This window comes from Salvia splendens, chromosome 17 (genome assembly GCF_004379255.2).
Source record: "Salvia splendens isolate huo1 chromosome 17, SspV2, whole genome shotgun sequence".
In the NCBI taxonomy this organism is placed as follows: domain Eukaryota; kingdom Viridiplantae; phylum Streptophyta; class Magnoliopsida; order Lamiales; family Lamiaceae; genus Salvia; species Salvia splendens.
The window spans coordinates 12,475,649-12,498,085 of record NC_056048.1 but is presented as its reverse complement, the minus strand read 5'-3'; the positions used below and the strand labels follow the sequence as shown (position 1 = coordinate 12,498,085).

Here is a 22,437-nt window from a genome sequence, read left to right as displayed (position 1 = left end):
GTTTGTTTAACAGTGAGGCATGATGGCGTTGAATGTGCTGGATATTGAAGTATGATTGTGAACTTGTATTGGTTGATGTTGAGATTTGCTATTACGTCCACGAAACTGCAAAATTTACTTGAAGAAAATATATGTTGCTTCCATGAACGACAAAATTTTATGCCTAAGCGGTTAAAATTTCATGACTATGAAACTGTGAAAAGCAAAGCATGATACGTGTGTAGTTGCGAGTTGTGATTGTGATACAGATGGGCATGAACTGCATGATTTATGAAATGCGATTCCATGGATGATTGATTGACTGAGTGTTGCTATTCACATATATTAATGTACGATGTTTGTTATGCTATGGAACACCAAATGATTTATACGAATAAATGTGTTGACTGTGCAATATATGGATGACGTTTATGTGGTGAAAATTTATGACCAATGAAGTACGAGGTATCGTATAGAACCACCATTAAAGTGAAATGTGGAACTTTTGAACCTTGTTGCAAATGTAGGAGCCATATGAAGCTTGAGTTAGGTAATGATCAGATATACGTTAAAGTACAAGGCTTCAAGCTATGCTTGAAATTAAAGAGTGCCTAAGAGATAGGCAAGTTTGAACGTGCTAGAACTTAGTTATAAGTTGACAACTGCAATATCACTTTCCTGAGTGATAAAACCAACGAAAGTATATATTTTGAACTTTGGTGTATCCTCACAATGGCGAGATCATGCCTAAGATCTAATAAAACTATGCAGTCTTGCATACCATGCCAAAGTGGCGATGCGACACAAGTACGACGGCGTTTACGACACTGTAAGACCACGTGTGCAATGGCACTACATTTCGAAAACTACGTAGCATGGCAAGAAGACTTTGAAGATGCGACCATCAAAAAATGTTATTAATTTCGACGATACGATGAATCTCAACTTGGAATCCACGATTTCATAGAACGATGTTACCATGTTCAGGCTCGCGAAAAATGTGCGAGGGAGTGCGACCCTCGTAGCTAGAATGAACGATTTTTTTTAAATCAACAGTACTTACTTGGATTCTAAGTTCTTTTCGGGACGTTTTGAATAAAGGTGAGCCCTTGTCTATTTAAACACCTTGGTTGACTCCCAATTTGCAAGTAATGTCCATTATTTTCCTTATATCGAGTCATGACTCACTTGTCTCGAAAGTTTGTGTTTGCCTTTGTAACGTTGGATAGCTTGATTGAGTAGTCTCCTTTGATTCATTATTCATAAGGAAAATATTTTGACCTTATGAACTTCCGTCATTGAACTTCATTCCCAAGATTGTTCGCAGTTGTGACCTTCAGTATAATCACACCTCCAGACATGTTTTCTTCAAAGGATGGAATATTCTTCTTGAAACTACTGGTTCACCTCAGTATTTTGTAACCATGTATGTGGCAAGTTCTTTCTTGCAGAAGTGAAATTCTTTTTAGCTCGGTTTCACTACATATATTGTTTCATACTCAATGATTTTTCTTTCTGCAACACCAAGTTAAGGCTATCATGTTCTCTTCTTCCTTAACGGGTTGATCGTGTTAAATTTCTAAAAAGTTCCATTCACTTTGATGTTGTTGGACCATCATTTGTACTACTTCATGACATTTGCCCATGTTTCTAAATCCTGCCGCAACTGATTGTTTTAGGCCTTGACATGTTTGAACGATATCATTCATTGCTGTCCGAAATTTTTGCAAATTGTGATCTAGCAGTCGGCTATGGAATTTGAGAATTTTTGCAGTTTCATCTTGTTTCCATGACCTATCTCATGTTCTTCCGAGCTCTCATCAGAAGTAAATTCTCAAATATCTATTGGTTTTATTTGATACCTCTAAACCATTTAATTCTCAGAATGGATGGGTTGAGTCCCATGGAACTCAATCATTGCATTGTTGTTCTTGTTTCCTTGATTAATTTTGGAGCCTTCCCGAATAAAGACATCCTTAGCAATGTTGCAACAATTTGAAATCTGTTCATATCCAAGTAAGACTGTTGGGTCAAATTTCGAATCCTTGATACTAGACGGTAGGGAAATACAGTAGTCGACTCGGATATACACAAGGAATAATTTTCTATAGTCAGACATGCTCAAAAAATGACACACCAACCAGAAGTGTCGACATAACCGACGAGATACATATATGAGTGAACGATCGATCGAACGATAAACGAATAAAGAATATGAGAAGATGTATTTACGGTCACCATCGTGCAAGGAAATTGTAGAGGAAGTACAAGCCCATTCATAGAGTTTATTGCACAAAATAAATATCGTCAACAAGAGAGAACATATGAAAGGTGACGAGAAAGAGCCACGGGACGACGAGACGATCGAGAAAAGAAATGTGTGATAATACCATGAATATTAGAAAATTGTGTGGGAGTTGGAAGACAAAACGAGGAGAGTTAATAGAAATTTTCTTGGGAGAACTTAAGTTAGTTGGTCACAATTTGCAAGTTATGGCGATGAGGGATATCGACGTAATTCTAGGAATGGTTTGGTTAACCACGAATTTTGCGACGATTCACTGTAAGGAGAGACAAATATCTCTACAAGCTCCGGGAAAGGAACCCACCGTATACCATGGAATCTCGATGAACCGGTGAACCGCTATAATCTCTGCGCTTCAAGCTACCGCATTGATGAAGAAAGGCCGTTCTGCACATCTCGTCTACCACCACGGGGCCGAGAAACAAGAAAGGAAAGTGGAAGACGTCGCTGTCGTACGAGAATTTTCAGACGTTTTTCCCGAAGTATTACCTGGACCGCCGCCAGATCGACAATTGGAGTTCACTATTGATCTCGAACCAGGAGCCGCACTTGTGTCTAAGGCACCGTATCGAATGGCGCCTAAAGAGTTGGAGGAACTCAAGATACAACTTCAAGAGCTCATGGACCTAGGATTCGTTAGGACTAGTATCTCACCGTGGGGCACACCGATGCATTTCGTCAAGAAAAATGACGGATCGATGAGAATGTGTATCGACTATAGAGAATTGAACAAATTGACTCTCAAGAACGAGTATCCACTGCTGAGGATAGATGACCTGTTTGACCAACTCCGAGGAGCCGGTGTGTTTTCAAAGATGGACTTAAGGTCTGGATATCATCAACTGAGAGTTCAAAGGGAGGACATACCGAAGACCGCATTTCGTACAAGATATGGTCACTATGAGTTCGTTGTGATGCCGTTCGGTCTAACGAATGCACCTGCGGTATTCATGGACTGATGAACCGGGTATTCCATCCGTACTTGGATAAATTCATTTTGGTCTTCATAGATGACGACCTGGTCTAGTCGAAGAACGGGAAGGAGCACGAGGAGCATCTACGAATCACTTTGGAGACGTTGAGGACCGAGAAGATGTACGCCAAACTTAGCAAGTGTGAATTTCGACTGAAAGAAGTAGACTTTCTTGGACACATTGTATCGGCAGAAGGAATCCAAGTGGATCCCGCCAAAGTTGAGGTTGTACAACAATGGAAGTCACCGTCGACACCGAACGAGATTCGGAGTTTCCGGGATTGGCCGGATACTGCCGAAGGTTCATAGAAGAGTTCTCCAAGATAGCAAGACCAATGATCCAACAACTCAAGAAGGGGGTGAAAGTCAATTGGACCCCGGAATGTGAAGCAAGTTTTCAGCTTTTGAAGGAGAAACTGACCACTGCACCAATCTTAACTATGCCAGAGCCTGGAATGAGTTACGTGGTCTACACTGACGCTTCGAAGGTGGGACTAGGATACGTGTTGATGCAGAACAACAAAGTGATCGCCTACGCATCACGACAATTTAGACCGCACGAGTTGAACTACCCAACCCACGACTTGGACCTAGTAGCAGCAATACATGCCCTAAAGATTTAGAGGAACAATCTCTACGGAGTTCGATGTGAAATCTTTACGAACCACAAGAGCCTGGAATATTTCTTCGAGCAAAGAGATTTGAACCTGCGTCAACGAAGATGGCTTGAATTAGTAAATGACTAAGTTGTGGCATCAACTACCACCCTGGCAAAGCCAATGTAGTGACATATGCTTTGAGCCGAAGGAACCATTCGCAACTAGCTGTTTTTCTGACGGAAGAGGAAAGTCTAATATGAGAGTTAGTAAAATGCAATTGGAAGTGGTAAGGGCACCTGAAACAGTGGAAGGCCGAATTGCCACCTTAGTGGTTGAACCTAATCTAAGAACGAGAATCGATGCAGCACAACGGATGGATACGAAACTTGGAGAAATTCGAACTAAAGTGAGAACTGGCAAATCCAGAAGCTTTAGTGAGGAGTCCGACAACGCCCTCATTTTTGAAGGGAGACTGTGCGTACCAAACGACGTGGAACTCAAGAACGAGAGCATGAGGGAAGCTCATGAGACTCCATACACCGCTCACTCGGGAAGCACGAAGAGGTATCATGACTTGAAAAAGTCCTTTTTGGTGGAATGGTATGAAGAGGGGCATAACGGCCTTCGTGGAGCGCTGCTTAGCCTGTCGACAGGTGAAGGCTCTACATCAACGACCGTACGGAAAAATTGCAACCACTAGAAATCCCCGAGTGGAAATGGGAGCACATCGCTATGCATTTTGTGACAGCATTGCCCAAGACGTAAAAAGGGAATACTGTCATATGGGTAATCATAGACCGGCTCACCAAGTGTGTGCATTTCATACCGATTCCCGTAACGCACGGATCAAACAAGCTAGCTCAAGTGTATATAAAGGAAATAGTGCGACTGCATGGAGTCCTAGTGACGATCACGTCTGACCGTGACCCGAAGTTCACATCAAGATTTTGGATCAGCCTACAACGTGAGCTAGGCACTCGACTGAATTTTAGCACGACGCTCCACCCGCAGACCGATGGACAATCCGAGAGGGCGATCCAAACTCTCGAGGACATATTAAGAACCGTGGTGCTCGACCGTGGAGGAAGTTGGGAATCAGTGCTACCGCTGATCGAATTCACTTACAACAACAGCTCCCAAGCGACAATAAATATGGCTCCATATGAGGACTTGTACAGAAGAAAGTGTAGATCTCCGCTCTTTTGGGACGAAGTTGGGGAACGAAGGGTACTTGGACCTGATGCAGTTAAAGAAACGATTTAAAATTTTTAGACAAATTCGCAAAAAGATCAAAGAAGCTCAGGACAGAAAAAAAATCGTACGTGGATGTCCGGCGAACCGACTGCAATTTCAAGCCGACGACAAAGTTTCCCTCAGAGTATCCCCGTCGAAAAGGATAACGAGTTTTGGTGTCAAGGGAAAGTTGAGACCACGGTTTATCGGGCCTTATGAAATTTTAGAAGGAGTAGAACCCGTTGCGTACCGACTGGCGCTACCGCCAAGTCTCAGAAATGTGCATAACGTCTTTCACTTATCACGGTTACGGAAATACGTGTTCGACCAAAGCATGTGATTCATTACGAAGAACTTGCGTTGAATTCCGACTTGAGCTACGAGGAGAGACCCCAAATGGTCCTGGACAGAAAGGTTCAGAATTTGAGAAATAAATCGATAGCTAGCGTAAAAGTGTGGTGGAGAAACCATGGGTACGAAGAAGCCACGTGAGAACTTGAGGACAAGATGATGGAATTGTACCCGGAACACTTCTCATGAAAGTTCCAAATTTCGGGATGAAATTTCTTTTAAGAGTGGTAGGATGTAACGCCCCACTTTCGGAACCCTATTTCGTGAAACATAAAATTTTTGCATTAAATGCTTTTAATGCCGTGAAGTATGTTAATTAAATGATGAGTGAATTAATTGCATGTTTTCGGTGTGACCTAATTACGTTTTGGAATTTAGATTTGATTTGATTAGTCAAATCCGTTGAGCATATGACGTGGCTGTTGAATAGTCAACATTGTTGGCGAAATGACATGGCCGTTGAATGGTCAATATCGTTGAAGATGTGACGTGGTAGTTTGAATAATTGATGGGGGGTGAAATATATTGTGGCGAATTAATTTTTTCTAAGGCCCATTTTTTTTTTGAAATATTCGACCGCTATTTTTTTTATTGGAGAGAAATTCTATTTTCTTGGATTTAATTATTTGCTCGAGATAATTATCGAAATTAAATCCAAAGCCAATTATTCTTTACTTTCTTCATGAGAAAATCGACCCCCATGCTTGCTCATATGGAGATTTCGAAAACCTCCTAATTATGGGGAGAAGGAATTATTCATTATACTAATTGATCCCTTATTTATTCATTTCCATGAATAAATAATAAATATCCTGACAAATCTTACCATATCTAAGGAAATCTTGCCTTACCTTATTCAATTAAATATTTGAAATTTATTCCTTGTGGAGGGAGCATAAAAATCGCCTACTCCTTATTTTAATAGTGAGATTTTATTATTTTATTCTGCTCCGTATTATTCTATTCAACTCCGTAAAAATATCAAATTAAGTCATGGGCTAATTAAATAGCCAAGACTTGAAATCCCCTCCCCCAAAATCACTCCTATTTCTCCCCTCCCTCATATTCTCCCAAATATTTATTTAATTGTGGGATAATATATCTTGCACTTTATAAATAGGAGAGAAAATCCTAACCCTAGCCACTAACTACACGCCTCCTCTCTCCCTCCCGAACGCCATTTTCTTCTCCCATTCTCTCCCAAATTTTTCTTCTATATTCCTCCATAAGTTCTTCATCCTTTGAGAAGAATTTAAGTTGAAGCCTCAAGTATTGTTGAAGAATCAAGATCATACTTTCTACCGATCGTTTCTATCAAAAAGAGGTATTTTTTTTTGGTCTATCCTTTCTCATCAAACCGATTAATCGGTACTCTTGAACCCTCATGCATATAGTGAGTGTAGAGATTTCAAATCTAAGGGTTTAATTGATGGGGAAACTTGTGTATGCATTTTGAATGCAATTTCGTGAAGTCTAAATAAATCATTGGTGAATGATGTGTGATTATATGCAAGCATATGTGTGTGTTAGAAGCATGAAAAGGTTGTGTTTGAATGAATGGGGATAGAACCCTAATTAAAATTTTGAAACATGAAAAACTGTGAGTTCGGACAGTAGGTTCCGACGCGTTTTTAACTGACCAAATAAACTCCTTTTTGTCCGATTCTTTTTTCTGAGTAAACTTCATGGTGTCTTCTGTGTTGTGTATGAATTTCAACCTATTTGGACGAAAGATGAATTTTTGGTAAATTTTTGAAGTTAACTGCGCAGTTCTACTCGAAAATGTTTTCCCGGCCAGTAGGTTACGCTTTCAATTCGACCGACCTAAAAAGGTTATTTTGACGTGAATTTTAAACTGAAAGTTATTTGATGAGTCTACTGCAGTGTGATAAAATTTTAGCCCCAACAGAAGTCGTGTGAACTTTTAATGATTTTTACAAAATGATGTCGCAGTGCTGTCAGATTTCTATTTTTACAAAAGCAACTATGTTGTTATGTGAAATGATATACATGATTTATGTATGGGTTAAAGAACTACTCTATGATGAAGTGATGTGTTATTCCAAGATGTATGCTATGATGTGATTTCCATATGTTGATGGGGAAAAGGGAACCGTCGGGGACATGCATAATATTAAGTCAATGTTTGTGACTAATTGGTAATACATATCATCTAAAGGTGATAACGCGTGCGCGAAGTGTGAAAACAAAGGGAATGCAGTACTTGAAATCTAAACGGTCGAGGTGGGCTCTCTTTTAAATAAGGACTATGTCCTAATGTTTTATCGATGGAAATAACCATGATTATCATGCCTTGATTTGTTTTTACGTGCCTATCTGATGTGGTTTTTGCCACTATTATATAAATCAATTCGGGTCCTCGTAGGGCTGCAAACCCTACTTGGATTAGTGTACACCTATGGTAGACTGTGTGCTAGCGTACGGGATGGCCGGTCTAGTGACCTGGTTTGCGACCGCATTCCTTGTTATGTATTGGCAGATATGGCTAACGTCTATGGGAAAATGACTGATCAGTCGACTTTTACAATGGGAAATGATTTTGAGTACCTCGGGCCTTTCTAAAGCTAAACCCCGATGGTTACTTATGTATGGCATGATAAATAACAATTTTTTTTATGAAAATGTTTTCGGCATAAGTCCACTGAGTATTTTTATAAGTACTCAGCCCTGCATGTGTTTTCCTTATGTGCAGGTTGAGCGGCGACGAGCGGTTGGCGGTGTTGAGCAAATTAAATAAATTGATAGTATTGTCTTGAAACTCAGAGTGTCGTCGTGTCTTCACACATGACGTCACTCTTTCTCTTGGTCGTTTTCCGCTGCGATATTTTCTTTTACCTATTTGCTTTTGGGCTTGAATTTGATTTTGTTCGGTTATGTGACTTCTTTAAAGTCTTGTTGGATAATGTCAAAATCTATATCTTAAATCTTTTCCTTGAATATTAATGTCCGGCCCAACTCATTCTTTAAACCCGGGTCCTCATCTTGTTTTATACCTAATATCTCATTTAATATGTTGGTCAAACCTTCTTGATGAAACCCTAGCCTATTTTCCTTATTATATTTAAGTCTGTTTAAGTCGCGATCGCCGCATTTATTATACCCTAGAAGGGCGGTCGTGACAACTGATATGGAGACACAGCAGCAGAGAGAGCACTCGGAGAGACAGGTGAAACAGTATCCAAGTAGTACAGACCGCCACGCTCATGTCCTCCACCAATCGTCCTCTTCGTCTGCAGGTCCTGAAAGATACAATATGAAGGATAAAAACTGACAGAACAATTGTGAGTTTTTGTTAGGTGACCAATAGATATTAAGCTGACTAGAAAATTTAGGGCAAACAAAACATTATCAAGGGTAATATGAGTAGTGGGTTTGACAACACCAGTGCCAGTTATAGGAGAATAGTTGCCATCAGCAAGACGAACAGATGGGAGAGAAGATGGAGAAAAAGATGTCAAAAGGGATTTTGTACCAATAATATGGGTAGAGGCACCCGAATCCAACATCCAAGACTTACCAGAAGAGACAACAAACGCAGCTACAGAAGTAGAGGCATCAGTAGTAGTAGATGAAGAACTTGGCGCAGTAAACTCAATGTTATTAGCCCAATCTGGTTTGCCAAACTTCTTCCAAGACTTATCAGACTCATGATTCGAACGACCACAATGATCACATAGTCGATCATGAAACCCTCGTCCTCGACCTCGGCCACGTCCCTGTCCACGGCCACGTCCACCATACGAACCTCGACCGCGAGCAGACATAGTTGAATTATCAAACGAGCAGACATAGAGAAGTAATCATTGACTGACTGAGTATCCTGAGTATGAGAGAAAAGTTTCTCATATAATTCAAATACCCGAGAGACGTTTTTGTCATTGAAGAACATGTCCCGTAGAGCATCCCACATGGCTTTGGCACTATCCAAGCACATGATATTTTGACTGATAGCTGGTTCTAGGCTATTGAGAAGCCAAGTCATGACGGAGCAGTCATCGACACACCAAGTGTAGTAGTTGGCATCTGTAGTAGCATGCGGGGCAGTTTGAACATGACTTTTCTTCTTCTGTGATCCCAAAAATAGGAGAAAAGCACAGGACCAAAGCATATAGTTGGAACCATTCACCTTAATGGTGGTTCCAATAGGAGGTCTAAAATTAGACATGATAAAACGAGAGTAAATCTGATGCAGAGCAGCAGGCAAGAGCGCAAGCCAAAAAAGAAGTAGCGGGCAGCAGCGCAGGGAGATGATAGCGCAGAGCAACGGAGTAAGAGTAGAACAGCAGACAGATAAGGTTGCAGGCAGATAACAGTTGCAGAGCAGCGGAGCCGGAGCCGGAGCAGGAGCAGGAGCAGCGGAAGGAGCAGTTGCAGAGCAGCGGAGGCAGGAAAAAAACCCTAATTTTTGAAACCCTATTTTTTTTTATTACTAAACTAGCGACGAATTCGAACCCGCTTTGATACCATGTAGAACAGTAAAATATAGAGACATAACGGAGAAAGTAGTAGTGTATATATCATTAGTAAACATAGGCCACATATATATAGTACAAGAAACTAAGCTAGGCTATGTTACATAACCGATGTGGGATAGAATTCATATACTATATTAACAGTGTCAAACTCTGTAAAACTATTGAAGCTGTCTTCACAGTTTGTGCACTGCCACTGTGAGCCAGGATTAGAGAAAAGAATATTCCTTCCACCTTGTATGGTGCATAGGTAGGAACAAGGTACCCATACCATTTGCATTCCTTGTGTACCATTTTCTTGTTCCATACTGATAGATGTAATGAAACATATTCAAGAACAACATTTTCCAGTCAAACTATAATGTTGGAAGAAACTTACATAAAGGTGCATTCACATGATCAGTGGAAGCTGCTAGTCTGGCGAGATATTGTTGAGACTCTGAATCACGCAAAGCAGGCCCGTCAATGTTGTTTACTACAGCACAAACAAAAGATTCACCATCGTCCAAATGTGGGCCATCGAGAAATGAAATAAGGTCATCCATAGATTGGGTATGAAATGGTTGCTGGTTCTTAGGATGATTTTCCAATTTCCTTTGGGTTTTCAATTGCTCCATCAGAAGTTCAGCTAATGTAACTGTAACCTACAAATTTCACATCCATGAGTTATTAAGCATTGTGGAATTCTGACAATTTATCTTCAACTCATCCATAAAAAGCATCAGTATGGGGACAACAACCATACAAAAGTAGCGAGAAAACATACACGGGGCTATAAGGGATCCATGTATTCTGATAGCATCATCAGAGATACTCTACATAACCAATTACTATAAAAGTTGAATATCTTTTCAAAGCAAAATGCGAAGAGTATAGATTAAATTAGGTGATTGTAAAGGCGTAATCTCCAGGAAGAAAGTTTACAAGAAGAGGATGCCACATTCAGTTTTGATTTAGACTACCCAAAATCTGGTATTCCTGACTAGATATTATGTTTCCACTCAACTTTTTTGACCTGGGGTTTATTTTTAGGCAATGCTATGTATACATGGTATAATATTTGTTGTCGCAATTCGCATCTAGAAATTTTCTTGGTGGTCATGTTTTTATAAGGCTAAAGGCCACAGAACTAAGCTAACCATACTCTTACATTTATGCTGTTCAAGAAGTTCCTCAGGGATAATTAATAGCATGCACACCTATTTATGTATGCATGCAAGTTTTATACATACCAAATATTACACCATTTAACCCAAAATGAGATATTGGACCTCTGTGTAAGATAAAATGTTCAAGTAAACTGCTGCCAAATTTTTCACAACTTGAGAAGCTGATTGGGAAGAATAGTCAAAGAACATCCTATTGTGATGTCCTAAAAGAGACTTAGAAAAAAAGTTTCGTTGCAAATTAAATTACTTCTGAAGGATAAGGAAGATATCCCATGCACCTTGACCACAAAAAATGTAATTTACATATCATTTATCACATGTCTAATTAGGTAAGTAGTATATCATATACTAACAACAAAGATGATAGCAAAATGATGACTCAATCTGCATATTTTGCACTTATTTCAGTAATACACTTTCAAGATCGAGAATGAGGTTATGACACATTGTAGCATCCACTTTTTTCGCTAAAGGGTGAGAAAATGACAACAAAATGCTAATAAGTAGTTACCCAGAAATACGTGTTACAACTGAATCATGTGCAAGTAATATTCACAGCCCATCAAACATCTATATGTTAAATTAAATGAAGAATGCCCGCAGAATGCAGATAGGAAAGAAGAAGGGAATGATCACCCATGACTAATTATACTCTAATGTTGCAAATCACAATATCATTGGCTTTACCTGTTTAAGATTGATTGTGTAACGCCCCACTTTTCGAACCCTAATTTTCGAACCCTAAAGCACTTGCATTTAATGCTTTTAATGTCACGAAGTCCGTGGATTAATTGTCGAGTGGAATTGTTGTTGGATACTTTTTGTGACCTAATTTTTGAGTTAGAATTTTGACCGGGTCAACTTTGTTGAATATGTGACGTGGCTGCTTTGAATAATTGATATGGGGTGAAATTTAATGTTCGTGAATAATTGATAATTTATTATTAGAGCTAGAAATTGTGAAGTAAATCACAATGCGAATTTAAATAATTTCTTTCCGTGAGGAATATTTATTGGACTCGATTCCGTGTTGGATCCGATAAATTAAATAAATAATACAAAAATCTAGTCTGGTGATAAATAAATTATGGGCTGCACAATTTAAAATAAAATACAATGGACTGTGAATTAAACTAATCTAATTAAATATTCTCCATGTCGCTTAGGCATGCATACATGCAAGATAAATAATTACTTAAAGCCTAATTTAAGTATATTATTTTTGTAAAGGAACGTCGTCGCACGACGCGTAATCTCAGGACAGGAAAGGCACCCGTTTAAAAGAGTTTTAAAACAAACGAGGTGGGTCTTTCTCTTCTTTCTTTTAAAGCGTGTTTTATGTGGAAACATGATTTATGAATGAGTTGTCATGCCATGTTTTGTTTATGATTACCTATCTGTTGGCTATGTCAACCAGTTAAATCGAATTCGGGTCCCAGTAGGTCAGTAAATCCTACTCGGACTAGTGTACACATATGGACCGTGAGCTAGCGCCAGGTTGGCCGGTCCAGGGGGCGTGAGCTAGCGCCAGGTTGGCCGGCCCAGTGATCGTGGAATGTGGCCATATTCCCGATTCACGCATTGAGATATGGTATATCATCAAAAGTTTAAAAGACTGCAGTCTATTTTCAGAAAGAAATAATAGATTTTAGTGACCGGGACTTATTTTCAGAAAAGAACCGCGTTCACTCAGCTTGGCTGACAACTAAAAGAAAAGAGTTTTCGGCATGAGCCCACTGAGTGCACCAAGTACTCAGCCCTGCATATTGTTTTCCTTAATGTGCAGGTTGATCGTTGTCGCGGCGGAGGAGGTGTTGGGAAGAAAGTAAACTAAGTTAGGCAAGAAAGAGATAGTTGATGTAGTATGTCTTCATACATATTGCACCGTCTTGGTACTCTTCCGCTGCGAAGCTAGAATTTGTTTTAGTAAAGACAATGCCCAGAAAATACTCTGATTCAGTATGGTTGTACTCTCTTTCACATTCAGACAATGTTTCTCTTGAATCGATTATCCTTTTGTGAAGAGTTGAGAACATTTAGTAAGTTTTAGTCGCGAAATAGCTACACTTTCTTTGACTAGGGAGTTGTGGTCGTGACATCTATCGTTTTGTACCTAAATTGCTCCTATTTCAGAATCTAACATCAGATTGCTATCAACAGAAATCGAAATTTTCCAACTTCAAGAATCTTTCTTTTCAGCCTTGTGAACTCCACAACCAAGTCCTACTCACGGAGGTATAATTTCTACCCAATTCCAAGTATGAATTTTTAGCAATTGTTTCACAGCATATCATCATCCACCTTTCCCACACATAACACAATTATTTGAACATAATTGATCAAACCCCCGCTGCTGCGATTAATAAAAAAAACGAAAGAACATAACTTTGAATAAAGAGAACTTACCTTTTCGTGGGGTCGGAGTCTTTCGGGGCTGAACGGGTTAGTTCCGAGACGTTTCGGGGTAAATCGGGGCGAAATCGGAGTTAATCGGGCCTGACCCGGCAGCGACAGTAGCGGGGTTCAGCGGCGCGACGGCGTGTACGCGCCCCAACAGCAGCAGCTCTTCCGGTAAATCGGTGGCTGCACCGACAGCGTCGTGACATCAGCGGCGATGTCGAGCAACGTCAGCGGCGAACAGCAGTCAACGCGACGGCGCGGGCGGCGATCGGGTATGATTCGCCGCCGTAGGTGACGGTGATTGGGTTATCGGTGGTGTTGAGAGCCTCTTCGATTCTGACGGAGATAGAAGAGAGAGAGATAGAGAGAGAGGTGTGGAGATGGTGGAGTGTTGGACCTCTTTTGATTCATTTAAAAATTGTGCCTTTGCTTTATTTAAGGAAATTGAGCTTAATAGATTAATTGGATGATCTATTTAAAGTTAAGGTCTTCTTTTAGTTGGGGTCTTAATTAAATTGGAGATATAAGGTGGAGAAATAATTAAGTTTTGGGCCAATAATTAATGGTGACGAAATGTTTTTTTTTCGTCGGAGATGTTTTTTTTCTCTATTCTTTGCTTTAGGCTTTTCGTCTCCAATATACAAAATGAATGTAACCATTTATAGGGATTCATAGTCGGTTAAACCGACTAACAATTCTACTTTATATAATATAATAATTGTGATGGCTTTTGACTGCATAATTCATTTTACATATTTATATCAGCTACATGAATGCACACATGAGTTACTCATTATACAATTCTACTTTATATAATATAATAATTGTGATGGCTTTTGACTGCATAATTCATTTTACATATTTATATCAGCTACATGAATCCATACATGAGTTACTCATTATATATAAGACTAAAGTCCCAAAATGGTCCCTAACATTTGACGGTTTTTTTATTTTGGTCCAAAACATTATCTTTTGAATTATTCGGTCCCCCACATTTGAAATCGGACCACATTTAGTCCTAAATTGACGGAATAGTTAAAATTTGACGGAATGTGACAGTCAACGCTATTTTAATCAATTTTGACCATATTAATATTTACAAAAAATTCGATTTTTTTTCTTTTTGAAATAAGTGCAAATTTGGGGTGGTTGCTATTCAGCTCCGCCGTGGGGTTGCCAGTGGTGAGCCGGCAGCTCTTCAATTCCCTATTCCTGCACAAAGACGACGCCGCCTGCCCAGCCAAAGATTTCTACACCTACGACTCATTCAAGCCACCAGATGCTTCCCAAGATTTGGCCGCACAGGCAGCCTCTCCACGCGGAGGCGCGAGGTGGCAGCATTTCTAGCTCAGATCTCCCACGAGACCACCGGCGGGTGGGCCACCGCCCCCGACGGCCCCTACTCTTGGGGGCTCTGCTTCAAGGAGGAGGTGTCTCCACAGTCCATATACTGCGACCCGGCCAACACCCAGTGGCCTAGCGCTCCCGGCAAGTCTTACCAAGGACGAGGCCCGATCCAGCTATCGTGGAACTACAACTATGGACCTGCCGGAAGAGCCTTGGGATTCGACGGCCTACGCAACCCAGAGATAGTCTCCAACAACTCAGTGATCTCCTGGAAAACTGCCCTCTGGTTTTGGATGACGGAGCAGAAGCCGAAGCCCTCGTGCCACAACGTCATGGTCGGACGCTACGTCCCCTCTGAGCTGGATCTGGCGGCCAACCACACAGCCGGTTTTGGGCTAGTGACCAACATCATCAACGGCGGGATCGAGTGTGGGGTCCCGACCAGTGCCTCCGTCTTGGATCGGATTGGATACTTCCAACGATATGCTGCCATCTTCAATGTCACAACTGGACCTAACCTGGATTGCCAATATCAAATTTGCATTTATTTCAAAAAGAAAAAAAATCAAATTTTTATAAATATTATTTCTCGATTTATGCGTGTCATCCTTGCGCAGGGGCCATGCTAATCTTCTCTGTATCGTTTCAATTTTATCGGATGTCCCCGAAGGGACAAATTTTTATAAATATTAATCTGGTCAAAATTGATTAAAATAGCGTTGACTGTCACATTCGGTCAAATTTTAACCATTCCGTCAATTTAGGACTAAATGTGGTCCGATTTCAAATATGAGGGACCTAATAATTCAAAAGATAATGTTTTAGACCAAAATAAAAAAACGCCAAATGTTAGGGACCATTTTGGGAGTTTAGTAAGAAAATTTTATCATAGCTAGCCATAGCCAACAATTTGTTATATACTCCAATTTTTTTACTGTCTCACACATCACTATATATGACACGTGCACTACAAGGAAAGAGTGCTAGGTTTGAATCATCTTATGGAAAATTATTGTTTCCAAAAAGGGCTATTATTGATTATTAAAATAATGTAAATAACTTCAACTATACTAAATGAATAAAATAGCAATCTTAAGAGCGTACATTACTATATTTTGCTTCACTAAATAAAGTTAATAATTAGGAGATTGGTCATATTCAATTTTGTGCCTATGTGGGTAAGAACGTGCATGCAGGATTGTGATCACTTATTTTTTTAGCCTAATTGAGAATTGAGATGCATTATTAACCACTCATTTTATAAAAATGAGTGGTCCAGAATTTGCCACATAAAAAATATTTTTAGACTAATTAATTATGAAAGGGCAGAATGGTAAATGCAGGGAGGAGACGATTCAGATCCCCAATCTTCCTATCCAGATTCTTCCGACAACGAAACCGAGGCTTGCTCCTTCTCCGCCGCAGCGTCTCCTTCACCACTGCCTGCAGGTAAGGCAGATCGTCGATCTGTGTTTCCTCGAATATGTTTCCTTCTCCGACGACGTGGCGGAGCTCTTCTGTCTCCGCCGCCATCGCAGCCGGGTGGCGGAGGAGCTCCACCATCGCCAACTCGATCGTGCTGCTCGTTGTCTCCGATCCGGCGAGGAACACCTCATGCGGTAAATTGAATCTCAAATTTGATGAATTAGGAGTTTAATTAATCGTTTAATTCGATCAATTACCATGATGATATAATGTGGAGTTGATGATCTTCATGATTAGAAGCAACTAAATCCATCTAACTATATCTCAATTTCATCAGAAACAACTGTTCTTAATTTCAGATCTGTCTCACTGATTTTGATTTTTGAAGGTATCCTATGTTTTCAATTGAATACTTCTACAGTAAAGAGAGGTTTTGTTTCTGCATAAATTTCGTAGATCTAAGGCTTCTTTATTCGTTTGGATATACCAGTTGTTGTCGTTTTGATCTTTCTACAAATTCCTTCTTCTTTGTTTATTAATTTTTGTTTGGTTGAATTGAATTTTTATGCACTTTGTTCGGATTTCGAGAAATCTCGTTGCGTTTGCCTATGAGTGAAGGTTCAATTCGTAGGAGAAATCATTAGTTTATTGTTTCTCTCTCTAGAAATTCTATTTCCCGCGTCGTATTAATCGTCAGCATCTGCTGATTCAGCTCAATTTCATTCGATTTGTTGACAGAGAAATCGTTGATTGCACGCCAATGGAAGTCGTCGTCGGTGAAGAGAAGCTGTTGACATTTTGCTATAAGTTATTGACATTTGATATGTATGCTATTGACATGGGACATGTGTTGTATGATCATGATGCCGTGTCAAATAAAAAAATTAAGATAAAATAGTTGTTATTTTTTAATTACAAGAATTGTTTTTGAGTTGTTGACACTACATACAAGTTGTTGACAAGCTATTGACATTTGATATATAAGTTGTTGACATTTTGCTATAAGTTGTTAACATTTGATATGCAGGCTATTGACATGTGTTGTATGATCATGATGCCAGAACTTGTGTCAAATAAAAAAAATTAAGATAAAATAGTTGTTAGTTTTTAATTCCAAAAATTATTTTTGAGTTGTTGACATTTTGATACAAGCTGTTTAACTGATTGACATTTGATATATATTAAATACTACTATGTTGACATTTTAATATATAAGTGATTGACAAGTTGTTGACATTTTTATATAAGTTGTTGACATTTGATATGAAAGCTATTGACATTTTAACGTTTGATGTTGACATCGTAGTTGACATAATGTCTCCGTAGTTGACATCGCGCAAAAATGACAATTATGCCCCCTAGTTGACTTAATGTCTCAGTAGTTGACATTGGGCGAAAATTGTGAATGATTGGCTGAAAATGGATATTAGTTCTCAATTAGGCCCAAAAATCTCAACCTAACAAGACCATATATATATATATATATTGTCATGCACTAAACACTCCCATGCACACACTTAAATTAGCTATTTAAGGTCACGTACACATACACGCTTATACATGTTGGGTGGACTTGGAAAGAGGTGAAAACGCGATTAGAATGCGGATCAAGTTATATGGAATGATAACCGAACCGGTCGGATCAGTTAGCAAATTGCCGTTGCCACTTAATCACTGCAGTCTTGCTCTCGCTCTTTCTTCCTTGCCAAAGTAATTTATAAACTCCCAATTTTGCACAACTTTAACAGTAAAGCGGCAAGTTCGGGGTCTTTCGGGACTGAACGGGTTAGTTCCGGGACGTTTCGGGGTAAATCAGGGCAAAATCGGAGTTAATCGGGCATGACCCGACAGCGACAGCAGCGGCCTGACCGGCGTTGGGTTCAGCATCGCGATGGCGTGTACGCGCCCCAGCAGCAGCAGCTCTTCCGGTGAATCGGCGGCTGCACCGACAGCGTCGTGACAGCAGCGGCGATGTCGAGCAACGTCAGCGGCGAACAGCAGTCAATGCGACGGCACGGGCGGCGATCGGGCATGATTCGCCGCCGTAGGTGACGGTGATTGGGTTATCGGTGGTGTTGAGAGCCTCTTTGATTCTGACGGGAGATAGAAGAGAGAGAGATAGAGAGAGAGGTGTGGAGATGGTGGAGTGTTGGGCCTCTTTTGATTCATTTAAAAATTGGGCCTTTGCTTTATTTAAGGAAATTGGGCTTAATAGATTAATTGGATGATCTATTTAAAGTTAGGGCCTTCTTTTAGTTGGGGTCTTAATTAAATTGGAGATATAAGGTGGGGAAATAATTAAGTTTTGGGCCAATAATTAATTATGACGAATATTTAATTAATCTCCGGAATAATTCAAAGAGCGCTTAAATAAATATTGGGATTAATTTCTACATTTTGGAGGAAAGTACGAGGAGCCAACGGAGGAATTTTTGGGCACAAGCGACCACCGAATAATCAAAAATATGCGAAAATCGAGAAACGAGATAAAAGACTTTACTTAGGATGCATGCATCTTTATTTATGTATTTGAAAAGTTTGTTGATATATATATATATTATCTAAATGTTAAAGGTGAATCATCACAAGTGAATCGTGATACCAAAGGGAAGAGAGTACTTGAGAATTTAAGCAGTTGAGGTGGGTTTTCTTTTACTAAACTCTTTTACGCTTTCAAAAGTATGATTATGATGGAATAAGGGTGGTTTAAATTGTTATGTCATGTCATGTTTGTTTTGATGATGAGATTGTCGTCTGATGCCTAGTTTGTGAGTTCGCTCCATTAGGCTATAGGGTTATATTGAGATTGTTGTCTGATGCCTAGTTTGTGAGTTCGCTCCATTAGGCTATAGGGCTATTTTAAACGAATTCGGGTCTGAGTAGGGCCGCAAACCCTATCAGGCGAGTGTACACAGGTGGGATCGTGAGCCGTCCTTGCTAGTCGGCCGGTCTCGTGGGCGAATAGTGTGGCCACACTTTCGTCGCACTATGGAAAGAGGATGTGATTGAATGATTGTTGAAAAAGTGGGGAGATTGTTTTGACTGGCCAGCCTATGAAATTGTTTTGTGATACTCGATGATATTTCTTTTCTAAATGTAAAACTCGAGTTCACTATGGTATGGATGACATAACGTTCATCAAATGTTTTCGGCATAAGCCACTGAGTATATTAAGTACTCAGCCCTGCATGTGTTTACCCTATGTGCAGGTTGAGCGGCGACGAGCAATTGGTGGTGTTGAGCAATTTAAAATTGAAGCATGGTTTGGTTAGTTGTGAACTACGAGTGTCGTTGTGTCTCCACACATGACGTCACTCTTTCTCTTGAACGCTTCCGCTGAGACATTGTTTTTACTCATCATTCTTTTAGCTTTGAACCTAATTATTTGGATAATGTCAACCTCTTGGCCCCTTTTTATTAAATATTAATTATTGGTCAAACTCTTTATTGAAACCCTAGTTTCCTTCGTCTGTTTATTAAGTTCTTTTAATCACGATCGCTGGTATTTAGGGCGGTCGTGACAGATTGAGTGAAGATATCCATTGATCACAACAACAGAATAATGTGTTAGCGCCATTGAAGCAAATTCTCTTCTTTGACCCAAAACCATACATCAAAAGCCCAAATCCACACACCTTTCACATGGATAATGAAACAACTCAATCAAAGTAGATAAATTTGTATAAAAAAACAAAATAACAATTTGAACCAAAAATACACACACAAGCAAAGAAGATGATACTATAAATTTACCTTAAATTCACATATTTTTCTGCTATCTCATCTGATGTTCTTTCTTGGGCTGACAATTCAGTTTTCATTCACAGTGGTGCGTGCTTCTTCCCGTTGTTCTTACTCTCATTGCGAATGGTGACAAAGTTGGAAGGATACTACGTCATTACTGCTATCCGACGTGACATGGATCCTGTGATCAATATTAATTGTTGTGTTGTATATGCAGATTCTCTGGAGTTTGGTTCATATTAATATACATGTACTGATGTACTACACCAAATCATTCATTGTATGGTAGTTGCATTCATATTTTCTTTTGTAAATGTAAGCAATTGAATATAAATTAGGCGCTACACCTACAACTGAAAGTAGAGGATATATGCTTCATATACACGTGTTGCACAAAGAGTTACCATTGCAACGAACGAATATGAAGAGAAAAGTTGAGAGAACTAACATTAACATTTATTGCTATTGAAATTTGGAAAACTAGAGAAAAACTATAAATAATACACAAGGTATCTAAAGAAAGAGAATCCTACATTCTTTCAATTAACTAAAATTGAATTTCTTAATTAACTTATTAAGATAAAAATAAAATTCTGAATCAAAGGAAACAACTTTCAGTAATTTTCAATACTCCTCCGTAGTGAAATTTACTGGGAACAATCAAGAGCTTTTCAAAATTCTTCGAGCTTCCACACATAATTTTCAATAATTATAATTCTGCTTCCATATTAATCTTCTTAAAGCAATAAAATCAAATCCTTGATAGGTAGTCCTGATATCATGAAGCAAATACTACTATGAAAGTAGAGAAAATATAGAATTTTTTTTTGAAATGCACTTAAACATGAGATGAAAAACAAAAAGTAGAAAATATTTAATGAAAAAACCCCTAGAATATCGCAATTAATTGAAACCGAATTTCTTAAATCAAATACCACTCACTTATATTATGATAAAAAAAAATCTAATTACTTACAACTAATAATAAGCTTAGCTAATTTTTAACAAATGACTATGCTAGTAAAGTGAAACTAAGTTGTACTATCTCCGGTCCTGTATAAATAGATTGAGTCTCGTATATAGAATTAGTTCATATTTATTTATAGGAACATTTTCTTCTCTCTATATGGAGTATTTTGTCACGGCTTCACTATCCAACTATTTTTCTTCTTTTTTCTTTTACTTTTACCATTTAAGTAACTATTGGATGAATAGAATAGATATTAGAGTGTCCACAATAACGCCGCGGCAGCGGCTACTGCTGACAGGGAGACAGCCGTGGCGGGAGAGAGAGCGCCGTGTATGCGGCGTGGACGGGGCGATGGCGGCGGTGGTCGGGGCACCACGGCGGCGGCGCCAATGGATTTTAAATGTATGTTTTTATTTAACTTTTTCTATAAATACAACCTATTGCTCTCAATTTTTACTTCACACATCCACATCCACACTACAATTCCACAACCAGATTTTCATCTCTCTAGATTTATTTACTTGATATGCAAGGCTACGATAGTGATTCTCTTGACAATGGAGATTTATTTTTATTCTAGTCTAATTAAAATATATCAACAATTGATAAAATAATGTGATTTGTGGTTGTGGTATAACTTTTATTGGGTTGGACAAGTTTTTGTGTTATGGACAAATTTTTATGACTGTTATGTGTGAGTGCCGACAAGATTTTGTGACTGTGACTGACAGTGAACACTCTTAAAAAAAATCCCAGTTGACATAGGCACGGATCTTGATGTTCAACAAAAGCAAATAAATTCTGTTTAGCAAAACAAGGTGTCATTGTCACACTAAACAATAACTGCCAAGCAACATATTCCATTTCATCTTTCCTACACTCTCTAAACGCACTCACTCACTGAATCGGATTACTCGGTCGTCTGAAGAGTTAAGGTTAGATATTTTCCAACAGGTTAGCTTTTCTCTTCATTTTTTATTTTTTATTTTTAAATTTGTACAACTTTTTTGGGTTACCATTCCAATGTCTAGTTCACGATGGTAATAGTATTTGTCTAATTTTGCAAAGATGTGCAGTGTTTCAAGTTAGAGTGAATTCAAATCAGTAAACTAGAGATAAGGTTGTGAATCAATAAATGCATTCAAGACTACAATTGTTCCGAGGAATTAAGTAGCGCAGATGATTGCATTCATTCGAACTGGACCGTAATTTTTGGTATGGATTTTCAGCTGATCCAAGAAGTTGCATGCAATGTTTAATTTGATAGATTGAAGTTTCACCTCTGAGTTGCCGATTACAGGTCTATCGTAGCTCGTACGCGAGATGCTTGCTTTGCATGTGTAATTGCTTTGTGTATCTAAATTGTATCTGCATCTCTTGATCACATTTACAATTTTGGGCTCATTTCTTAAATCAACTATGAAAATCAAGAGTGCTATATAGGGT

The 22,437-nt window shown here is 39.1% G+C and overlaps 1 protein-coding gene, 1 non-coding gene and 1 pseudogene across 2 annotated transcripts in view; 1 reads left to right on the top strand and 2 right to left on the bottom strand.

The window, feature by feature from the left end:
- The window catches only part of LOC121773370 (origin of replication complex subunit 2-like), a 41,364-nt gene extending 27,269 nt beyond the window's left edge, over positions 1-14,095 (bottom strand). Inside the window, exons 1-3 of the mRNA XM_042170215.1 lie at positions 13,509-14,095; positions 10,313-10,577; positions 10,086-10,241 (exon numbers count right to left, since the gene is read on the bottom strand). Of these exons, the coding sequence (XP_042026149.1) occupies positions 10,086-10,241; positions 10,313-10,550 (394 nt within the window). The 5' untranslated portion in view covers positions 10,551-10,577; positions 13,509-14,095. The remainder of the gene's footprint in view (positions 1-10,085; positions 10,242-10,312; positions 10,578-13,508) is intronic.
- LOC121774317 lies at positions 13,717-15,481 on the top strand (annotated as a pseudogene).
- Positions 15,428-15,526, bottom strand: LOC121775613. Its single transcript, XR_006045165.1, has one exon. It is a non-coding gene; the product is annotated as a U6 spliceosomal RNA (small nuclear RNA).
- Positions 15,527-22,437: the final 6,911 nt, after the last annotated feature.